The sequence below is a fragment of the Bufo bufo genome, chromosome 1 (assembly GCF_905171765.1).
Source record: "Bufo bufo chromosome 1, aBufBuf1.1, whole genome shotgun sequence".
In the NCBI taxonomy this organism is placed as follows: domain Eukaryota; kingdom Metazoa; phylum Chordata; class Amphibia; order Anura; family Bufonidae; genus Bufo; species Bufo bufo.
In genome coordinates this window covers 444,979,312-445,001,127 of record NC_053389.1, presented here as the reverse complement: position 1 = coordinate 445,001,127, position 21,816 = coordinate 444,979,312, and the positions used below count along the sequence as shown (strand labels likewise).

The window sequence follows — 21,816 nt, the reverse complement described above, 5'->3', positions numbered from 1 at the left end:
CACACAGCTTCACGTGCTGCAACCAGAACCAGCACCAGAGTGCACTAGTCCAGAAGGAAAAATAAGAAAGTGCTTTATTAGGTCTTCGGTTTAGAAATTGTTTTTTTGAGAGTCGTGTTTATTTGCTCATCAATTATCTAAAGCACAAAATAATGCAAGAACAAATAATTTTCTCCAGATAGAGGATACTATGAGCCTCATTTATTAAACTAATGCTAGGGAAAGTGGGAGTGATGAACTGGCTCCTAAAGTCTTTATCAATTCCCCCAGTCCTAATTCATGCTGTGCTACGTATTTATGGCCGGGATAGCCCTGTGCAGGTTTCACACTTCTGAATTAGTGCTGCAGTGCCATCATTCTCAGGATCATTGGTGGTCCCAGGGGTCAGACCCTACACCTTCCAAAGATAAATACCCCTTTAATCTGGGGCTACACGTAGACACCTTGCAAAACATCTCTAATTTATAGGTCAGTAGACAAAATATCAAGACGACAGACAAGAGGTTGCATGACTCTGACATAGTGCCGTTTCTAGTTCTTATAGACATTTAGACAAAGTATCAGGATGTCGGAGAGATCTGGCTATATATACACACAGACATTTTTCCATGATTGCTTCCCAATATAGCAAACCATAAAGCCCTGCTGATCTTCTCCACAAGTCATTCCACATCTCAGCCTTTTTATCATATGGAAGATCTGCTCTCCTGTACAGCTTTTTAGGTCAAAAGAGCAACCAAGTGCTACTCAAGGATGAGTAGGAGCGTTCCTCAGCATTTCCTTAGGGAAAATTTCCCTACTTCGATCCTCCATTTTATCTAAAAAGATGTACAGATTTCCTGTACGTGATGGAAATAATAAAAAAACAAAAAAAACAAACAGCAGGTGGCGCTATACAAATAAAATTTATTAAATAACTCTGTAGCTATAATAAATTTTGAATTGCATGCAGTTACAGAAGTATTCGGCTCCAGGTTGTAGCTTGCAAAAAGTTTAGAAAATTTTTACAACCCTTTTCACAACCGTAAAATGATAGTACAATTTGTTAGAATTGAAAAATAAAAGTTGAGTCAGTTAGCAGTACATCACATTTAATGTTAACCACTTTAGCAATGAAACCATAAAGTTATTTTCTGTAAGTCTGCCTCAAGAAAATATGTTCTGTACGTGTAAAAGGTAAATTAGAAAGTGTGTGCTTTTATAAAAAGCGTAGTCATTCCGCTAGCGAAATGTTAAAACATTAGATAGGGCAGTTATAAGTTCACTTGTGTTTTTTTTATTTATTTTTTTTGCTGCTGTTTTTCACACCAAAACCACAGCATTTTTCCAGTGCTCTCATAAAAAAGCATCACGAAGGCAACGTGTGAACACAGCCATAGCAGATCAGCCAACTACTAACAATGAAGTTATTCAGTTTGTGAGCAAAACTGACTGTCCGTCTGTTGCCATTTTCACACTTGGCAGATTTGCTCTGATTTTCGGTATGAGTTTCTGTACAGTACATTTGAAATTTGCAGTATGCTCCGATTTGATCTGGATTTTGTCTTTGACATGCTGTGGTCTTCACGGTGTGGCAAATGCAGATTTTGTTAAGGATGTGTAACCGATATGCGGGCCTGTTCCGTATGGACCTATCAGTTTGCAAGGATCCCATCAAAATACCAAGACATTAACTGCTCATCCAGTCTATGTACATAGTTCCTAGTGAAATGGAAAATTTCAATTGGGTTAGTGGAGACTGACATCATCTCCATGCAAGAGTCTCTCAGAAGACCAGTGCACAACTCAGGGACGTCAGGATTCATTTACTTAGGGCCAGTTCTTCTATCTTGCCTTTCTTTCCTTTCTGTCGCAGTCTGATGTTCTGTTCTGTCACCTCTCCATCTGAATCAGAGTCTGAGCTTTCATCTGAACTATCGGACTTCTCTTCACTTGAGTCAGAGCTGCTCAGTTCAACCAAGGCCACATTCTAAAAGAAGACAAAATATGAAATTTACTGTATATGTGGTAATCTAAGGAAACCTATGGATTCTGCCTATATATTTACACAGAGGAAAATGTGGGTTACTGGTGGCTCACCCAACCAATACGATGTATAGGTGCTCAAGGTTTAGCTGATTCACCCAATCAGAAGAGGTTAGATATAGAATTTGAATATAATAAACCGGCACTCTTCACTTGGTCAGACACACAGAGCAATGTAAGTAAAATATACATTTATTTCATTTGAACATCAATCGTAGAGGTTGTTTCTTTATAGTAAAATCACTTTAGGAAAAATCACTTTAAAATAAATATCACTTAAAAAGGAAGGGGAGGGGTATTACCCTTCCATAAAATGGTACATATAGTTAATACATGGTAAAATTGTAAAATTGCATAAATTAATACATGGTGAGATTATAAAGTGTGTATCCTGGCTTCACCCTTTTAGTGGGGAGGAGGGTTCCCCGTAATTGTAGTGCCGCGTCAATGAAAAATGTGGATTTCCTCAATGGTAGCCTATAATCAGGCGTAAGATGTTTTTTTTTTTTTTTTCCTTTCTTTCCTTCTTTCTCTCCAACTTTATAATTGCATGAATATCAATATTATCATATTTGGATAGAAAGAAGGAAAATTGACACGGCACTACAATTATGGGGAACCCCCCTCCCCACTAAAAGGGTGAAGCCAGGATACATACTTTATAATCTCACCATGTATTAATTTATGCAATTTTACCATGTATTAACTATATGTATCATTTTTTTGTTGTACCATTTTATGGAAGGGTAATACCCCTCTCCCCTTCCTTTAACCTCTTAAGGACACATGACGTACCGGTACGTCATGATGTCCTGGTACTTAAGGACACATGACGTACCGGTACGTCATGATGTCCTGGTACTTAAGGACACATGACGTACCGGTACGTCATGATGTCCTGGTACTTAAGGACACATGACGTACCGGTACGTCATGTGTTGTTCCGATCACTGCCGCCCAGCCGGCAGTGATCGGAACCCGGTGCCTGCTCAAATCATCGAGCAGGCACCTAGGCTAAATGCGCGGGGGGGTCCCGTGACCCCCCCATGTCGGCGATCGCGGCAAACCGCAGGTCAATTCAGACCTGCGGTTTGCTGCGATTTCTGCAGTTTCTGATCCCTGCGGTCCCTGACCGCGGGGATCAGAAACTTTAGTATTCCTAAAATAGATCTGTATCCCTCCCCCTGCACCCCCCGAGTGATTTTAGCCCGGTGGGAGGTGCAGGGGGAGGGTTGCGGGCAGTGCGGGCGGTGCGGGAGGCGGGCGGTGCGGCAGGCGGGATCGCGATCCCCCGCCCGCCTCCCCTTGTATAATCGTTGGTTTCTAGTGGGTATACCAGGGTGCCAGCACATTGCTGGCACCCTGGTATAAACGTCTGACATCTGCGATGCGATGTCAGCCGTTAACCCTTTCCATACAGCGGTCCGTACGGACCGCTGTATGGAAAAGGTTAACAGCGCAGGGAGCTCCCTCTCCCATCGGGGGGCTGCTGTGCCTTTGCAGCCCCCCGATGGGAGAGGGAGAGAGCCCCCAGAGAGCCCCCCTCAGCCCTGTGCTTACCCTTCCCCGTCTGCGCAGTTCTGAGCAGACGGGGAAGGTTCCCATGGCAACAGGACGCCTCTCAGGCGTCCTGCTGTCCATGGTGCTGAACAGATCTGTGCTGAAAGCATAGATCTGTTCAGTGTAAGTAAAATACAGTACAGAACAATATATATTGTACTGTACTGTATTATACAGACATCAGACCCACTGGATCTTCAAGAACCAAGTGGGTCTGGGTCAAAAAAAAAGTGAAAAAAAGTGAAAAAAAAGTAAAAATCAAAAAACACATTTATCACTGATTAAAAATGAAAAAAATAAAATTCCCTACACATGTTTGGTATCGCCGCGTCCGTAACGACCTGATCTATAAAACGGTTATGTTACTTTACCCGAACGGTGAACGCCATAAAAATAAAAAATAAAAAACTATGATGAAATTGAAATTTTGCCCACCTTACTTCCCAAAAAAGGTAATAAAAGTGATCAAAAAAGTCGCATGTACGCCAAAATAGTACCAATCAAACCGTCATCTCATCCCGCAAAAATCATACCCTACCCAAGATAATCGCCCAAAAACTGAAAAAACTATGGCTCTTAGACTATGGAAACACTAAAACATGATTTTTTTTGTTTCAAAAATGAAATCATTGTGTAAAACTTACATAAATAAAAAAAAAAGTATACATATTAGGTATCGCCGCGTCCGTATCGACCGGCTCTATAAAAATATCACATGATCTAACCCCTCAGATGACCACCGTAAAAAAATTAAAATAAAAACGGTGTAAAAAAAGCCATTTTTTGTCATCTTACGTCACAAAAAGTGTAATAGCAAGCAATCAAAAAGTCATATGCACCCCAAAAAAGATGCCAATCAAACCGTCATTTCATCCCGCAAAAAATGAGACCCTACTTAAGATAATCGCCCAAAAACTGAAAAAACTATGGCTCTTAGACTATGGAGACACTAAAACATTTTTTTTGTTTTAAAAATGAAATCATTGTGTAAAACTTACATAAATAAAAAAAATAGTATACATATTAGGTATCGCCACGTCCGTGACAACCTGCTCTATAAAATTACCACATGATCTAACCTGTCAGATGAATGTTGTCAATAACAAAAAATAAAAACGTGCCAAAAAATCTATTTCTTGTTACCTTGCCGCACAAAAAGTGTAATATAGAGCAACCAAAAATCATATGTACCCTAAACTAGTACCAACAAAACTGCCACCCTATCCCGTAGTTTCTAAAATGGGGTCACTTTTTTGGAGTTTCTACTCTAGGGGTGCATCAGGGGGGCTTCAAATGGGACATGGTGTAAAAAAAAACTGTCCAGCAAAATCTGCCTTCCAAAAACCGTATGGCGTTCCTTTCCTTCTGCGCCCTGCCGTGTGCCCGTACAGCAGTTTACGACCACATATGGGGTGTTTCTGTAAACTACAGAATCAGGGCCATAAATAATGAGTTTTGTTTGGCTGTTAACCCTTGCTTTGTAACTGGAAAAAAAATATTAAAATGGAAAATCTGCCAAAAAAGTGAAATTTTGAAATTGTATCTCTATTTTCCATTAAATCTTGTGCAACACCTAAAGGGTTAACAAAGTTTGTAAAATCAGTTTTGAATACCTTGAGGGGTGTAGTTTCTTAGATGGGGTCACTTTTATGGAGTTTCTACTCCAGGGGTGCATCAGGGGGGCTTCAAATGGGACATGGTGCCAAAAAAACAGTCCAGCAAAATCAGCCCTCCAAAAACCAAACGGCGCACCTTTCACTCTACGCCCCGCTGTGTGCCCGTACAGTAGTTTACGGCCACATATGGGGTGTTTCTGTAAACAGCAGAGTCAGGGCAATAAAGATACAGTCTTGTTTGGCTGTTAACCCTTGCTTTGTTAGTGGAAAAAATGGGTTAAAATGGAAAATTAGGCAAAAAAATGAAATTCTCAAATTTCATCGCCATTTGCCAATAACTCCTGTGCAACACCTAAAGGGTTAACGATGTATGTAAAATCAGTTTTGAATAGCTTGAGGGGTGTAGTTTCTTAGATGGGGTCACTTTTAGGGAGTTTCTCCTCTAGGGGTGCATCAGGGGGCTTCAAATGGGACATGGTGTAAATAAACCAGTCCATAAAAAATCAGCCCTCCAAAAACCATACGGCGCACCTTTCACTCTACGCCCCGCTGTGTGGCCGTACAGTAGTTTACGGCCACATATTGGGTGTTTCTGTAAACGGCAGAGTCAGGGCAATAAAGATACAGTCTTGTTTGGCTGTTAACCCTTGATTTGTTAGTGGAAAAAATGGGTTAAAATGAAAAATTAGACAAAAAAATGAAATTCTCAAATTTCCTCCCCATTTGCCAATAACTCTTGTGCAACACCTAAAGGGTTAACAACGTATGCAAAATCAGTTTTGAATACCTTGAGGGGTGTAGTTTCTTAGATGGGGTCATTTTTGGGTGGTTTCTATAATGTAAGCCTCGCAAAGTGACTTGAGACCTGAACGGGTCCCTAAAAATTGAGTTTTTGCAAATTTCTGAAAAATTTCAAGATTTGCTTCTAAACTTCTAAGCCTTATAACATCCCCAAAAAATAAAATATCATTCCCAAATCAATTCTAACATGAAGTAGACATATGGGGAATGTAAAGTCATCACAATTTTTGGGGGTATTACTATGTATTACAGAAGTAGAGAAACTGAAACTTTGAAATTTGCAAATTTTTCCAAATTTTTTGTTAAATTAGGTATTTTTTGGTGCAAAAAAAATAATTTTTTTGACTTCATTTTACCAGTGTCATGAAGTACAATATGTGACGAAAAAACAATCTCAGAACGGCCTGGATAAGTCAAAGCGTTTTAAAGTTATCAGCACTTAAAGGGACTCTGGTCAGATTTTCAAAAAATGGCCTGGTCCTAAGGTGTAAAAAGGCTGTGTCCTTAAGGGGTTAAGTGATCTTTCTTTTAAAGTGATTTTACTATAAAGAAACAACCTCTACGATTGATGTTCAAATGAAATAAATGTATATTTTACCTATATATTTACATGTTAAAGAGGACCTTTCACTACTGTATAAACTAAAAACTAACTATATCAGTGGGCAGAGCGGCGCCCAGGGGTCCCCCTGCACTTACTAGTATGTCTGGGCTCCGGTGTCTGCGCTCCCTCTGACAGATTTTTTGTATGAGGCGTGTCCCATGCTGCAGCGCTGGCCAATCGCAGCTCAAGTTCAACTCATAATTTTGTGGAAAAAACCCCATGGTTTTTCAATTTAAATTCTGAAGACCCGCTTGCAGTTTAACCACACTGAAAAGAGCTGAACCGCAAGCGGACACCCCACACATTTTGCTGCCATGTCTCTCTGGACACGACAGCAAGAAAGAACAAATCCAACAAACTGCAGCACGGCCGCCCACTGAAAACAATGGGAGGCGGATTGCGCGCAGCCGCCAGCAGATTCTTGTATGTTGTTTGAGGCTGGGTATACTGTTGAAAACAAGTTGCAGTAAAAAAAAAAAAAGACTGCATTGTAAGAATCGCATGTTTTTTTTTATTTATCCCCCCCCCCCCATGATTGCTGTAGTTTTGCAATATGGTAACCACCTGCATAGTTTTATGAGTTTGGCAGAGTATGTGGGATAAATGAAATGTCCATTCATCTCACCTAACATCATCGTCTCATAAATGTGGGGTCATCAGTCACCTCACAAATGCTCTTCTGAATGAATGGACAAAAATTCCCAAAGACACACCCCAATTAGTAGAAGGCTTTCCCAGGAGAATAGTGAGTTGTAACTCCTTATTGAGGCCCATGGTTCTCTAATAGGAGGTGGCCATAATGTTCATGCAGCATCGGTTTGTACTTTACTTTTATATTTTGTAAGGCACAATGGTAAAATGTGAACCCCCTAAGGGCTCTGCCACACAGTCAGGTTTTTGTCGAAGCCAGGAGTGGATTAGAAAAGAATTTGGAAAGCAATAGATACAGAACTAAGATCTTGCAAGCAGTAAATCAGCCTCTAGGTAATTGACCCCAGCTTCATAAGACAGGGAACTAGGACACGGGGTATTATGGGACTGTAATGTCATTTTAAGTAGCCTTTTTTTATTTATACATTATACAAAAAAAATAAAAAATTTAAAAAATCTATGATGATATAGTTTTGCATGGCAGTCTGATACAAATAATATGAGTTCCTGAAAGCTGTTAAAAGGAAAAGTACATGAAACAGTGGCATTTCTGGATGATATCTCCACATTGTACAGTGTCGTAATGGGGTGATGCGGTAGGATGTTCTCGTTATGCACACATATTCGCATTGGACTTCCAAATATCCATCAGAAGTAACAAGAGAGGTGGTGGCCCTCTAAATATCCTCTATGTATGGCTTTTGTTCCTGTTCAGCTTCTATGTATCCGCATAAAATTTTGCACCAGTTGTGGATATCGCAAAGTCAGGGATGTTCTGACCTGACAATAGTTGTGTTGTTGTAAATTTATTTTTGTCTCAAATAACCCAACTTACTACAGATGTTATTGTAATGCAGATTGAGTTAAAAAAAAAAAAAAAAAAAAAAAAAGGGAAAGTACAAATTCATCATCTTTGTTCCACTTTGAGCCAAACAACACATCACTTGTAGCTGCATTAAGGGAAGAACGTTAGATGACTATGTGCAGTGCTCCAGACTAAAAAAAAAATACCTAGTAGCCATTGGCTCCTGAACTGAAAAATTTAGGAGCCAAATAAAATTTTTACTCGTCAAATCGAAACCGAATCAAAATTTTGGTATCGTGACAATGCTACGCCGATCAGATCAGCGTAGGGTTGTTTCGATACCAAAATTTTGATTCGCTTTCGTCACCATAAAAAAGTATTGCGATACTCAATGCTGCAAAAAAAAAAAAAAAAAAGCCGCGTGCATTTCATGAAACGTTCGGCCCATAATAGAACAGTCCTATCCTATTTTTTGGGGTGACTAAAAAATGGCGAATGGTCACTGCATAGGAGATATTTTTTAATTATTTAATAGTTTGGACTTTTCGGACGCAGCGCTATGTAATATGTTTATTTATTTATTGTTTATATATTTTATATGTAAAATTGGGAAAGGGGGGGATTTAAACTTAATATTTTTAGTGTTTGTGTTTTTTTTTTTTTTTTTTACTTACTATTAGCCCCCTTAGGGGCTGAAACCCTTGTCCTATTCACCCTTAGGCCCCTTTCACATGGGAGAGATTTCTGCGCACTGAATCCGGACCCATTCACTTCTATGGGTCTGTGCACATGAGTGGTGATTTTCACGCATCACTTGTGCATTGCGTGAAAATCGCAGCATGCTCTATGTCAGTGTTTCCCAACCAGTATGCCTCCAGGTGTTGCAAAAGCCTTTGGCTGTGCGAGCATGCTGGGAGTTGTAGTTTTGCAACAGCTGGAGGCACACTGGTTGGGAAACACTGCTCTATGCTGTGCGTTTTTCACGCAACGCAGGCCCCATAGAAGTTAATGGGGATGCGTGAAAATCGCAAGCATCCGCAAGCAAGTGCGGATGCAGTGCGATTTTCACGCATGGTTGCTAGGAGACGATCGGGATGGGGATCCGATCATTATTATTTTCCCTTATAACATGGTTATAAGGGAAAATAATAGCAGGTCAATATAATATATACACCCCAGTAGAATAAACATTAGTGGCACAGTGCACCCCCCCAACACCCCAGTATAATAAACATTGGTGGCGCAGTGGGCCGTGCCAATGAGGGTTAAAAAATAAAATTAACTCACCTCCTCCAATTGATCGCGTAGCTGCCGGTCTCCTGTTCTTTCTTCAGGACCTGTCAAAGGACCTGTGGTGACATCACTGTGCTCATAACATGATCCATCACCATGGTAAGTGACGTCACCACAGGTCCTGAAGAAAGAACAGGAGACCGGCAGCTACACGATCAATTGGAGCAGCCACCGCACCTCCAATGTTTATTATACTGGGGGGGGGGGGGGGCGCACTGCGCCTCCAATGTTTATTATACTGGGGGGGCACTGGGTTTCCAATGTTTATTATACTGGGGAGGGGGGGGGCGCACTGCGCCTCCAATGTTTATTATACTGGGGAGGGGGGGCGCACTGCGCCTCCAATGTTTATTATACTGGGGAGGGGGGGGGGGCGCACTGCGCCTCCAATGTTTATTATACTGGGGAGGGGGGGCGCACTGTGCCTCCAATGTTTATTATAATTGGGTGTTTGGGGTGGGGGGGCGCACTGCACCTCCAATGAAGATAACTGAGCTGTTAATACAAATACAGGAGGCGGGAGCCGGAATCAAATAGCCGGCACCGACCTCTATGACAGGGAGCTGCACTCAGCGGCAGTTAACCCCTCAGGTGCCGCTCCCTGTCATAGAGGTCGGGTGCCGGCTATTTGATTCCGTCTCCTGTATTTGTATTAACAGGTCAGTTATCTTCATTGGTGGCGCAGTGGCCACAGCCCCTCTCCTCCTCCTCCCTTCTTACTGGCAGCAGCAGCACAGGGGGAGGGAGAGACTCCTCCACTGCGCTGCTGAGAAGAACATCGGCGGCGGGGCAGATAACTGTCATCTCCTGTGCCCGCCGCTGTATTCAACGGCAGAGCTGCGGCGGCCGGTCTAGTCGCAAATGGCGACAAGACTAAAAAGTCTTGTCGCCATTTGTAAATTCTAAGTCGCATTGGCGACCATTTTGGTCGCCATCTGGAGCCCTGTATGTGCACCTCAGACCGGATAAGAAATAGTAATAACAGAAAGAGGAATTTAACATTTGCTGGCATGAGAAAGTATGTGCCATGGTAATAATAGCCACTATTTGCTACAATGTTGAAATGACTAACAGGGAACACACAACGTACGGCCAACCTTCTTAGAGAAGGATCTCATTTACACTTGCCTATGTAACTGTCCATAAATGGACCAAATATCACCACTTACCATTTCTATTATGTTTTCTTCACCCTCAACGTTTTCTATGTCAAATTTCCCATCTGAACAAGTCTGAATTTCTCTGTCAAGATCTTCATTAGCCCGGGCCATTTGAGGCAGGAAGTTCTGTACTCTATCAAGTACTGTAATGACAAGAAGGTACAAGAATACAAGATGAACTTCAATGATACTGATGACCTATCCTCAGGGGAGGTCATGAATATCAGATAGGCGGGAGTCTAAATCCCAACACGCTCACCGATCAGGTGTTTAATGGGACCGCGGCACTTGGTCAAGCCTCGTGTCCTCTTCAGTGTCTATCCACTACGTCTAGATTGTGGCAGAGGTGCAGATTTCTCTCCCATTCAAGTGAACTGGACGTACAGCTGTACTGACATTGCACTATAGGGGAGGTGACATGCAGGTAACCATTGAAGAGGGACGCAGTGCTCATGCAAGAGCCTCAGTCCCTTCAAACAGCTGAGTGTCGGACCCCAACCGATCCATATCTGACACTGCACAACCCCTTTACTATTAGTGTGAAAGACCTCACTGCTTGTTTAACTCTTTCACTCCTAAGGTCGTAAAGGTGTCATTGTAAAGTCCTCAGGATAGGTCATCAATATCTGATCGGTGGGGTTCTGCCAATCAGCTGTTTTAAGAGGAAGTGGCACTCCATACAAGCGCTACTTCCTGTTTATTACACTGTCCATCTCCTGTGTAGTGTAATTTTAAGTACTCCTTCCATTCAAGTGAATAGAGCGAGTATTTGTAATTATACTCGCCTTCGAGACAACGAAGAGGAAGTAGTGCTCGCATGGAGCGCCACATTCTCTTCAAGCAGCTGATCGGCAGGGGTACCAGATGTTAATCCTGGGGATAGGACCTCAGTATATAACCCCTGCACAGCCCCTTTAAAGTCATACATCATTTAGTAAACTACAGGCACCGTACATAACACAAGGTAAAATACACTTACCGCTGCTTCTCGGCATTCTAACAATCGGAGGACAGGAACCGGGTTTTTTGCTCTGCTTCGAATTTATAAGTAACTTGTTGTACAGACCTAAAGGGGCACAGAATGAGCAATGGCGTTATCCAGTATATAACAAACCTGCAAAGTGCCATTAACCGGACACTGATACCCCAGAAACGCTCCTCTGCCAGCCACCTGGCATGGAGAATCACTACTACTGCTGGGGTGTAGCTCCAGAGTCAACCATACAACCGTTCCGGATAGCCTCTAATGGCGTATACGCCTGCGGCATCCGTACAGCCCAGCATGCAGCAGGGTCTCTCCACACCTACTGGCAGATGGCACCTCCAACACAAACGTGAATATGGCCAAATAGTGGTGTCAACCACAGACGAACGGTGAATGCAGCTCTGGAGCACATCATTTAGACTCAGTACAAGATAAGTAATGTCACATTTCCTATCCTGATTGTACTACTGCACGTGTATTCCCATTATCTGCTGTCACCCACCATCTCCTGAAGAGCCGACATCCAGCAGCTCTCCGGACCGCGCAGCCTCCACTCTCTGTCCCTCAGCTGCCTCCATGTCTCTCCGTGCAGAGAAGCATGAGGAGAGAACAGGAAGCAGCAGCACGGCGATGACGTCACCACACACCAGGCTCCTATCCTCCATGATGGTTAAGGGCAGAAGGTAACCAGTATTCTATAACAGCATGCCTGGAAGTGTATTGCATCGCTGGTCATCCCTAAGTGAAAACTATATACCTATCTATTACAAATTATTATATAAGGGAAATTAACAAACATCTCTGCCCTCTGCTGGTCAATTGTAGGTACTACACTATCAGGAAATCCGGAGAGTAGAATAGCAAGGCACATACATTGAATCCTGTTCTGTCTTGTGATGCTATAGCACTCGCCTGTGATTGGCTGGTGTAGTAACTGGGATTGTACAGTTTGTAGTATGGACGCAACCAGCAGACACAACTTATTGCTGTGGGTGACGTGTCCCTGGTTACCAGGATACACAAGCCACGCCCATACGCGTGGTGCCGTAATTTACTGCGGTGACGTCACTACATTGTACCACGCCCATTACACTCCGTACGCCTGCGTAGCGGTGATGAGCCGTCAGTCCGGCTGTCTTGTCACCCGGAGAGCGGCATGACCCGTGGGGATAACGGCGCCATGGAGCTGGGAGAAGGCAGGCTGTCTGTAGGTAAACGGGAGGCGGTCTGTGGTGTCTACAAGGAGACTGTATAGGTGGAGGGATTGGAGCTGTCCCATAGACAAACACTGTCTGTCACCCGCCTGCCCCTGCAGCTGGCACCAGGACGGCACTGTGGGGGTGGAAGCTGGTACCTGTGCTCATGGTAGTGACCTACTACATACTGAGGTACTAGTGGGTATGAGGGGAGGTAAGAGTGCCCGTCACATCTGTGCCATCGGAGGTGCCCTCTAACATACTGCTGATGTCACTGATTTGTCAGCTAGGTAAGAGTGCCGTCACATCTGTGCCAGCGGAGGTGCCCTCTAATATACTGCTGATGTCACTGATCTGTCAGCTAGGTAAGAGTGCCCGTCACATCTGTGCCAGCGGAGGTGCCCTCTAACATACTGCTGATGTCACTGATTTGTCAGCTAGGTAAGAGTGCCCGTCACATCTGTGCCAGCGGAGGTGCCCTCTAACATACTGCTGATGTCACTGATTTGTCAGCTAGGTAAGAGTGCCCGTCACATCTGTGCCAGCGGAGGTGCCCTCTAACATACTGCTGATGTCACTGATTTGTCAGCTAGGTAAGAGTGTCGTCACATCTGTGCCAGCGGAGGTGCCCTCTAACATACTGCTGATGTCACTGATTTGTCAGATAGGTAAGAGTGCCCGTCACATCTGTGCCAGCAGAGGTGCCCTCTAATATACTGCTGATGTCACTGATCTGTCAGCTAGGTAAGAGTGCCCGTCACATCTGTGCCAGCGGAGGTGCCCTCTAACATACTGCTGATGTCACTGATCTGTCAGCTAGGTAAGAGTGCCCGTCACATCTGTGCCAGCGGAGGTGCCCTCTAACATACTGCTGATGTCACTGATTTGTCAGCTAGGTAAGAGTGCCGTCACATCTGTGCCAGCGGAGGTGCCCTCTAACATACTGCTGATGTCACTGATTTGTCAGCTAGGTAAGATTGCCGTCACATCTGTGCCAGCGGAGGTGCCCTCTAACATACTGCTGATGTCACTGATTTGTCAGCTAGGTAAGATTGCCGTCACATCTGTGCCAGCGGAGGTGCCCTCTAACATACTGCTGATGTCACTGATCTGTCAGCTAGGTAAGATTGCCGTCACATCTGTGCCAGCGGAGGTGCCCTCTAACATACTGCTGATGTCACTGACTTGTCAGCTAGGTAAGAGTGCCGTCACATCTGTGCCAGCGGAGGTGCCCTCTAATATACTGCTGATGTCACTGATTTGTCAGCTAGGTAAGAGTGCCCGTCACATCTGTGCCAGCGGAGGTGCCCTCTAACATACTGCTGATGTCACTGATTTGTCAGCTAGGTAAGAGTGCCCGTCACATCTGTGCCAGCGGAGGTGCCCTCTAACATACTGCTGATGTCACTGATTTGTCAGCTAGGTAAGAGTGTCGTCACATCTGTGCCAGCGGAGGTGCCCTCTAACATACTGCTGATGTCACTGATTTGTCAGCTAGGTAAGAGTGCCCGTCACATCTGTGCCAGCAGAGGTGCCCTCTAATATACTGCTGATGTCACTGATCTGTCAGCTAGGTAAGAGTGCCCGTCACATCTGTGCCAGCGGAGGTGCCCTCTAACATACTGCTGATGTCACTGATCTGTCAGCTAGGTAAGAGTGCCCGTCACATCTGTGCCAGCGGAGGTGCCCTCTAACATACTGCTGATGTCACTGATTTGTCAGCTAGGTAAGAGTGCCGTCACATCTGTGCCAGCGGAGGTGCCCTCTAACATACTGCTGATGTCACTGATTTGTCAGCTAGGTAAGATTGCCGTCACATCTGTGCCAGCGGAGGTGCCCTCTAACATACTGCTGATGTCACTGATTTGTCAGCTAGGTAAGATTGCCGTCACATCTGTGCCAGCGGAGGTGCCCTCTAACATACTGCTGATGTCACTGATCTGTCAGCTAGGTAAGATTGCCGTCACATCTGTGCCAGCGGAGGTGCCCTCTAACATACTGCTGATGTCACTGATCTGTCAGCTAGGTAAGATTGCCGTCACATCTGTGCCAGCGGAGGTGCCCTCTAACATACTGCTGATGTCACTGACTTGTCAGCTAGGTAAGAGTGCCGTCACATCTGTGCCAGCGGAGGTGCCCTCTAATATACTGCTGATGTCACTGATTTGTCAGCTAGGTAAGAGTGCCCGTCACATCTGTGCCAGCGGAGGTGCCCTCTAACATACTGCTGATGTCACTGATTTGTCAGCTAGGTAAGAGTGCCCGTCACATCAGTGCCAGCGGAGGTGCCCTCTAATATACTGCTGATGTCACTGATCTGTCAGCTAGGTAAGAGTGCCCGTCACATCTGTGCCAGCGGAGGTGCCCTCTAACATACTGCTGATGTCACTGTTTTGTCAGCTAGGTAAGAGTGCCCGTCACATCTGTGCCAGCGGAGGTGCCCTCTAACATACTGCTGATGTCACTGATTTGTCAGCTAGGTAAGAGTGCCCGTCACATCTGTGCCAGTGGAGGTGCCCTCTAACATACTGCTGATGTCACTGATTTGTCAGCTAGGTAAGAGTGTCGTCACATCTGTGCCAGCGGAGGTGCCCTCTAACATACTGCTCATGTCACTGATCTGTCAGCTAGGTAAGAGTGCCCGTCACATCTGTGCCAGCGGAGGTGCCCTCTAACATACTGCTGATGTCACTGATTTGTCAGCTAGGTAAGAGTGCCGTCACATCAGTGCCAGCGGAGGTGCCCTCTAATATACTGCTGATGTCACAAATCTGTCAGCTAGGTAAGAGTGCCCGTCACATCTGTGCCAGCGGAGGTGCCCTCTAACATACTGCTGATGTCACTGATTTGTCAGCTAGGTAAGAGTGTCGTCACATCTGTGCCAGCGGAGGTGCCCTCTAACATACTGCTGATGTCACTGATCTGTCAGCTAGGTAAGAGTGCCCGTCACATCTGTGCCAGCGGAGGAGCCCTCTAACATACTGCTGATGTCACTGATTTGTCAGCTAGGTAAGAGTGCCGTCACATCAGTGCCAGCGGAGGTGCCCTCTAATATACTGCTGATGTCACTGATCTGTCAGCTAGGTAAGAGTGCCCGTCACATCTGTGCCAGCGGAGGTGCCCTCTAACATACTGCTGATGTCACTGATTTGTCAGCTAGGTAAGAGTGCCGTCACATCAGTGCCAGCGGAGGTGCCCTCTAATATACTGCTGATGTCACTGATCTGTCAGCTAGGTAAGAGTGCCCGTCACATCTGTGCCAGCAGAGGTGCCCTCTAATATACTGCTGATGTCACTGATCTGTCAGCTAGGTAAGAGTGCCCGTCACATCTGTGCCAGCGGAGGTGCCCTCTAACATACTGCTGATGTCACTGATCTGTCAGCTAGGTAAGAGTGCCCGTCACATCTGTGCCAGCGGAGGTGCCCTCTAACATACTGCTGATGTCACTGATTTGTCAGCTAGGTAAGAGTGCCGTCACATCTGTGCCAGCGGAGGTGCCCTCTAACATACTGCTGATGTCACTGACTTGTCAGCTAGGTAAGATTGCCGTCACATCTGTGCCAGCGGAGGTGCCCTCTAACATACTGCTGATGTCACTGACTTGTCAGCTAGGTAAGATTGCCGTCACATCTGTGCCAGCGGAGGTGCCCTCTAACATACTGCTGATGTCACTGATCTGTCAGCTAGGTAAGATTGCCGTCACATCTGTGCCAGCGGAGGTGCCCTCTAACATACTGCTGATGTCACTGATCTGTCAGCTAGGTAAGATTGCCGTCACATCTGTGCCAGCGGAGGTGCCCTCTAATATACTGCTGATGTCACTGATCTGTCAGCTAGGTAAGAGTGCCCGTCACATCTGTGCCAGCGGAGGTGCCCTCTAATATACTGCTGATGTCACTGATTTGTCAGCTAGGTAAGAGTGCCGTCACATCAGTGCCAGCGGAGGTGCCCTCTAATATACTGCTGATGTCACTGATTTGTCAGCTAGGTAAGAGTGTCGTCACATCTGTGCCAGCGGAGGTGCCCTCTAACATACTGCTGATGTCACTGATTATCCACGCTGGGTGCAGTTTTTGACAATAAAATCTGCTGCACATCCACCACATGTGAATTTACCATTAGCATACTTGCACTTTTTCTCCCAGTCTCATTCTGTTTAGACATCCTGTCGTTATGGACGTCTTTCAGAGAATACAAGAAACAAGTTGCACAACCAGACACAACTGTGGGTTGCAATGTGACACCATTGACAATCAATAGATGCATCGTCACTTGACTTTCATGTCCTGCAGCATGTCTCGCAGTGTAGCCCCAACCTCTTACCTCATGAAGTTTTAAACGGGTCGTCTTGTATACACTACTGTGCAAAAGGTGTGGGGAAAATGCTGCAAAGTAAGAAGGTTGTTCCAAACATCTAGAGCAGGCATGCTCAACCTGCGGCCCTCCAGCTGTTGCAAAACTACAACTCCCAGCATGCCCGAACAGCCTACAGCTATCAGCTTACAGCAGGGCATTGTGGGAGTTGTAGTTTTACAACAGCTGGAGGGCCGCAGGTTGAGCATGCCTGATCTAGAGGAACTAACCACAGATCTTCTGTGGATGTAGGCTTGCTCAAATCCTTTTGTCTCTTCATGTAATCCCAGACAGATTGGATGTTGATCTGTGGGGGCCATATCATCACTTCCAGGACTCCTTGTTCTTCTGTACACTGAAGATAGTTCAACAAGATACAAGATAGTTATACTGCATGAGCAACATCTCTCTCGGGCAAAGATATCAAAGCAGATTGGGGTTTCTAGATCTTCGCTCAGGAAGAACATCAAAGAAATGGATAATGTTGAACACCGTAGACAGTGGTTGGCCAAGGAAACTTAGTGTGGCAGATGAAAGACACATTATGCTTCCTTCGAAATCGGAAGATGTCCAGCAGATGGCAGAAACCAGTGGGACCCACGTACACCTGTTTGGAGAAGTATAACCAAAAGTGGTCTTCATGGAGGAATTGCGGCTAAAAAGCCATACCTTCAACATGGAAACAAGGTCAGGCAAATCAACTATGCATGAAAGCATAGGAACTGGAGTGCAGGAAAATGGTGGCAGGTGCTCTGGAGTAATGAGTCAACATTTGAAATATTTGGCTGTGACAGAAGGCAGCTTGTTTGCCGAAGGGCTGCGATTCAGCGTGGGGCAAAGGAGAGCATCAAAGAATAAACTGCTCCGATGCTCATGTCAGGGGGGCTGCCTGTGTGAAAATGGGGATATGTCCGGGTTCAGCTTTGAACCCAGACAACCCCTTTAAAGGGGTATTCCAGTTGTTAGAAGTTATCCCTTATCTGCATGATAGGGGCTAACTATCAAATCGTTGGGGGTCCTACCGCTGGGACCCCCACTATTCAAAAGAATGAGGGCCCCTGTACCCCCTGCAGCCCTCCTGAAATGAATGGAGTGGTCGGTCGGGTATGCGTGTAGCCGCTCCATTCATCTCTATGGGAATTTCAGAGACGGCTGAGCGATGTACTTGACTATCTCCAGAACTCCTATAGAAAATAATGGAGTGGCCACACGCATGTGCAACTGGGCGCTCCGTTCATTGCATGAGGTATGGGGCCCCCGTTCTCGTGATTGGTAGGGGTCCCAACGGTAGGACCCCCACCGATCTGATAGTTATCCCCTATCCTGTGAATAGGGGATAACTTTAATACTCCTTTTAAGAACTATTTTCAGTGTAAAAAAGAACAAGGAGTCCTGGAAGTGATGATATGGCCCCACAGAGCCCTGATCTCCACATCATCCAGTCTGTCCGGGATTACATGAAGAGACAGAAGGATCTGAGCAAGTCTACATCCACAGAAGATCTGTAGTTATTCTCCAGGAGGTCCTTCAAAAGCTGTGTAAAAGTCTACCTAGAAGAACTGATGCTGTGTTGAAAGGTGGTCACACCAAATGCTGATCTGATGTAGATTTCTCTCTTGTTCATTCACTTTGCATTTTCTTAGGGTACTTTCACACTTGCGTTATGAGGATCTGTCAGGCAGATCCGGAAATCTGTATGCAAACGGATATCACTTGTAGACCGATCCGGATGCGGATTTGTCTGACAAATGCATTGAAATTCCGTATCCGTCTCAGCGGTGTCAAACGGAAAAACGGATCCGGTATTTATTTCGCATTTTTAAAGGTCTGCGCAGACCAGGAAACCAGAACCATTTTGCCGGAACACTAGGTACTGGATCCAGCATTAATACATTTCAATGGAAATTAATGCCGGATCCGGTGTTCCGGAATTTTAGCCGGAGAAAATACAGCAGCATGCTGCAGTATTTTCTCCGGCAAAATACCGTAAGAGGGACTGAACTGAGGACATCCTGATGCATACTGAACGGATTGTTTTCCATTCAGAATGCGTTAGGATAAGCCCTCATGCACACAAACGTTGTTTTGGTCCGCATCCAAGCCACAGTTTTGGCCGCTCGGCTGCGGACCCATTCACTTCGATGGGGCCGCAAAAGATGCGGACAGCACGCCGTGTGCTGTCCGCATCCGTGGCTCCGTTCCGTGGTCCGCAAAAAAAATATAACCTGTCCTATTCTTGTCCTTTTTGCAGACAAGAATAGGCAGTTATATTAATGGCTGTCCGTGCCACAAAACACACAACGCTCGTGTGCATGTAGCCTAAACTGAAGCGTTTTTTTCCAGTATTGAGCCCCTAGGACAGAACTCAATTCCGGAAAAGAATAACGCTAGTGTGAAAGTACCCTTAATTAATAAAAATGCTTTTAAAAACAGAAATGTTAATAATTCATTCTTACTTGACAGCATTTTTTCCGCACCACCTAAAACTTTTGCACAGTACTGTATGTAACCCCTTTCCATATACCTTGCTATATCATATTTTGTAGTAATGTTGAAAGCATTTGCAAATTGGGATCCTCTTCTGTTACCCAGAGTAGAGTAGAGCTTCCAAAGAACTACAGTGGCTTAGTGATGCCTTTAGGCGCTCACTGATTTTTATAGGAGCTGTGTAATGCTGTATTTCATTTGAGGTTCCAGTGGTCCTCCAGCTGAACTCTTTGGAGTGGTAGTCAGCCCTGGCTATTAGATGAGTATTCTGATCATGGGTCAGTACACCCCTACTTTTACCAACGAAAAAAAGATACCGAGGCAGGCAGACAGATATCAGAAATAGAAAAGAATTAGCAATACTCCAGAAGTCAGGCGAATATATTTTTTGCTTTATAAGACGCACCCGATGATAAGACACACCCCAGGTTTTAGAGGAGGAAAATAAGGAAAAAATATTTTTCATCAGACCTTATATCAGATCCTTAGATCAGACCCCCATAAATATCAGCCCTCCGTGTCAGAACCCCATCAGCCCTCCGTGTCAGAACCCCATCAGCCCCCCGTGTTAGAAAACCCATCAGCCCTTTATTTCAGACCCCTATCATTACCTCATTGTAAGACCCCCCAATCAGAGTTCCCATAATGGAAGCAATCACTAGTATTCGCTTTATAAGACGCACAGCCACTCTCCCCTCACTTTTGGGGGGAAAAAGTGCGTCTTATGAAGCGAAAAATACGGTATTTATTTAGTCATATGTTCACATGCAGTAACATATGTCTACAAAAAGAAGCTGTACTTTCACCTGACTTTTGAAGTGCTGCAGATTCTTTTGCCTATTTATTTTTGGGGAGGCCTAGCCATTACCCATAGACAGGCACCATACTTCCTGATATTCTGGCTGCTTCTTTTTACTTATCCATATTTGCGTTTTGCTCATGATGTGGGCATGGATTAAGTTGTGACACTGTGCTGCAAAATAGCAGCAGAATATTGGCACAAAATGGTGGCACAGAGTAAGCCAACTAGTAGGTGATATAGGGCTAATTCACACAACTGTGACCATTCTGGGAAATATGGCCCATGTGTCAGCTGCATCTCGTGGACTGATCTCCGCTCCCCTGACCCAAACTGACTGCACCATAGAGATTTATGTTGCAGTCAGTTCCTATCTGATTGGAGGACCTATGTACTGTATTCACAGTTGATATGAGTACAGTACATTAGACCCACAATCAATAGGAACTGATTGTACCATAAAGATCTATGATAGAGTCAGTTCGGTTCAGGGGAGCCGCGGTCTGTCTGGGAGATGCGATCGACACACAGACTGTTTCCCGGCTCGATCATGGTCGTGTGAATCTGGGCTCAGACACTGTTACACTGTCTTAGTTAACAGTTTCCAAATATTAGGTATGATTAGTAAATCTGCCCCAGTATGTTGTTACCATGTAACAAGACCTAAAAAGCCATTTAAGATAGTGTATAGAAAATCTTCATCGGAAGCATAGTGTTCACAATTACACTTTGTGGTTGCACTTTGTGGAGGGAAAATGTCTGAAGGGCAGTAATAAGCTTCTGTTTGTCGTGTTAAAGAATGCCTAACCTTTCAACAGACTTTGCATTAATCAGTAGTACAGCGTGTACATAGGAATAGTACTGTTTTTGGCCATTTTATCACTTGTATCTGGCTTTTTCAGCAGTTTGCTCCTCTGTATGCTAGACCTATAGTTTGCAGTTCTCCTACACAGCAGACACAGAAAGTAGAGGAGAATCTGCTTCCTAACTTTCTCTTACCAAGCAGCTCTGGGATCGTGGAGCACATTACAGAGAGGTACTGACCTGTATGGATGTGAACATAGCACTTGGACTAATATAGTAGCTGTCTATTTAGCTGTGCAGTCTCTTTGTGTGTGTGTGAGTTTGTCTCACTTATTTCTGATCACTCCTTCCCCTCCCCTCTTAATAGACTTGTATCGGATGATGTAATCTGATCCTTCAGTGAGCAACAGCCATCCAAGATGGGTTTCTCATGATTGTCAAAGACAAAAAGGGGGGGGGGGGGGTTGATAGATGTAGAACGTCATGTTTCTACGGTGTGATATATTTCAAAGTTTCTTATATTTGTGTACACTATAGATTTATACAAAGTTGTGTGAAAAGTTAGTGACCATTTAAAGATTTTTACATGGCGCAATTATTGAGAAGGAACCACCTAACTGGGAATATTGATTCCTAATCATTGCCCTGTAAAGTTTCTGTCGATCACCTGGTGAAC

The 21,816-nt window shown here is 44.7% G+C and overlaps 2 protein-coding genes across 3 annotated transcripts in view; one reads left to right on the top strand and one right to left on the bottom strand.

Moving 5' to 3' along the window:
* Positions 1-1,279: 1,279 nt before the first annotated feature.
* Positions 1,280-12,115, bottom strand: NOPCHAP1 (NOP protein chaperone 1). Its single transcript, XM_040408054.1, has 4 exons — positions 12,003-12,115; positions 11,495-11,581; positions 10,525-10,658; positions 1,280-1,969 (listed from the first exon to the last, which is right to left on the bottom strand). The coding sequence occupies exons 1-4, from the start codon at positions 12,076-12,078 to the stop codon at positions 1,802-1,804; spliced, it is 465 nt and encodes a 154-aa protein (XP_040263988.1). The 5' UTR covers positions 12,079-12,115; the 3' UTR covers positions 1,280-1,801.
* A 464-nt stretch (positions 12,116-12,579) lies between these two features.
* The window catches only part of SLC41A2 (solute carrier family 41 member 2), a 157,471-nt gene continuing 148,234 nt past the window's right edge, over positions 12,580-21,816 (top strand). The window contains exon 1 of one of the 2 annotated variants that reach the window (XM_040408036.1): positions 12,580-12,711. The gene's annotated coding sequence lies outside the window, so the exon portion shown is untranslated. The remainder of the gene's footprint in view (positions 12,712-21,816) is intronic. The other variant, XM_040408031.1, reaches the window with a different exon arrangement.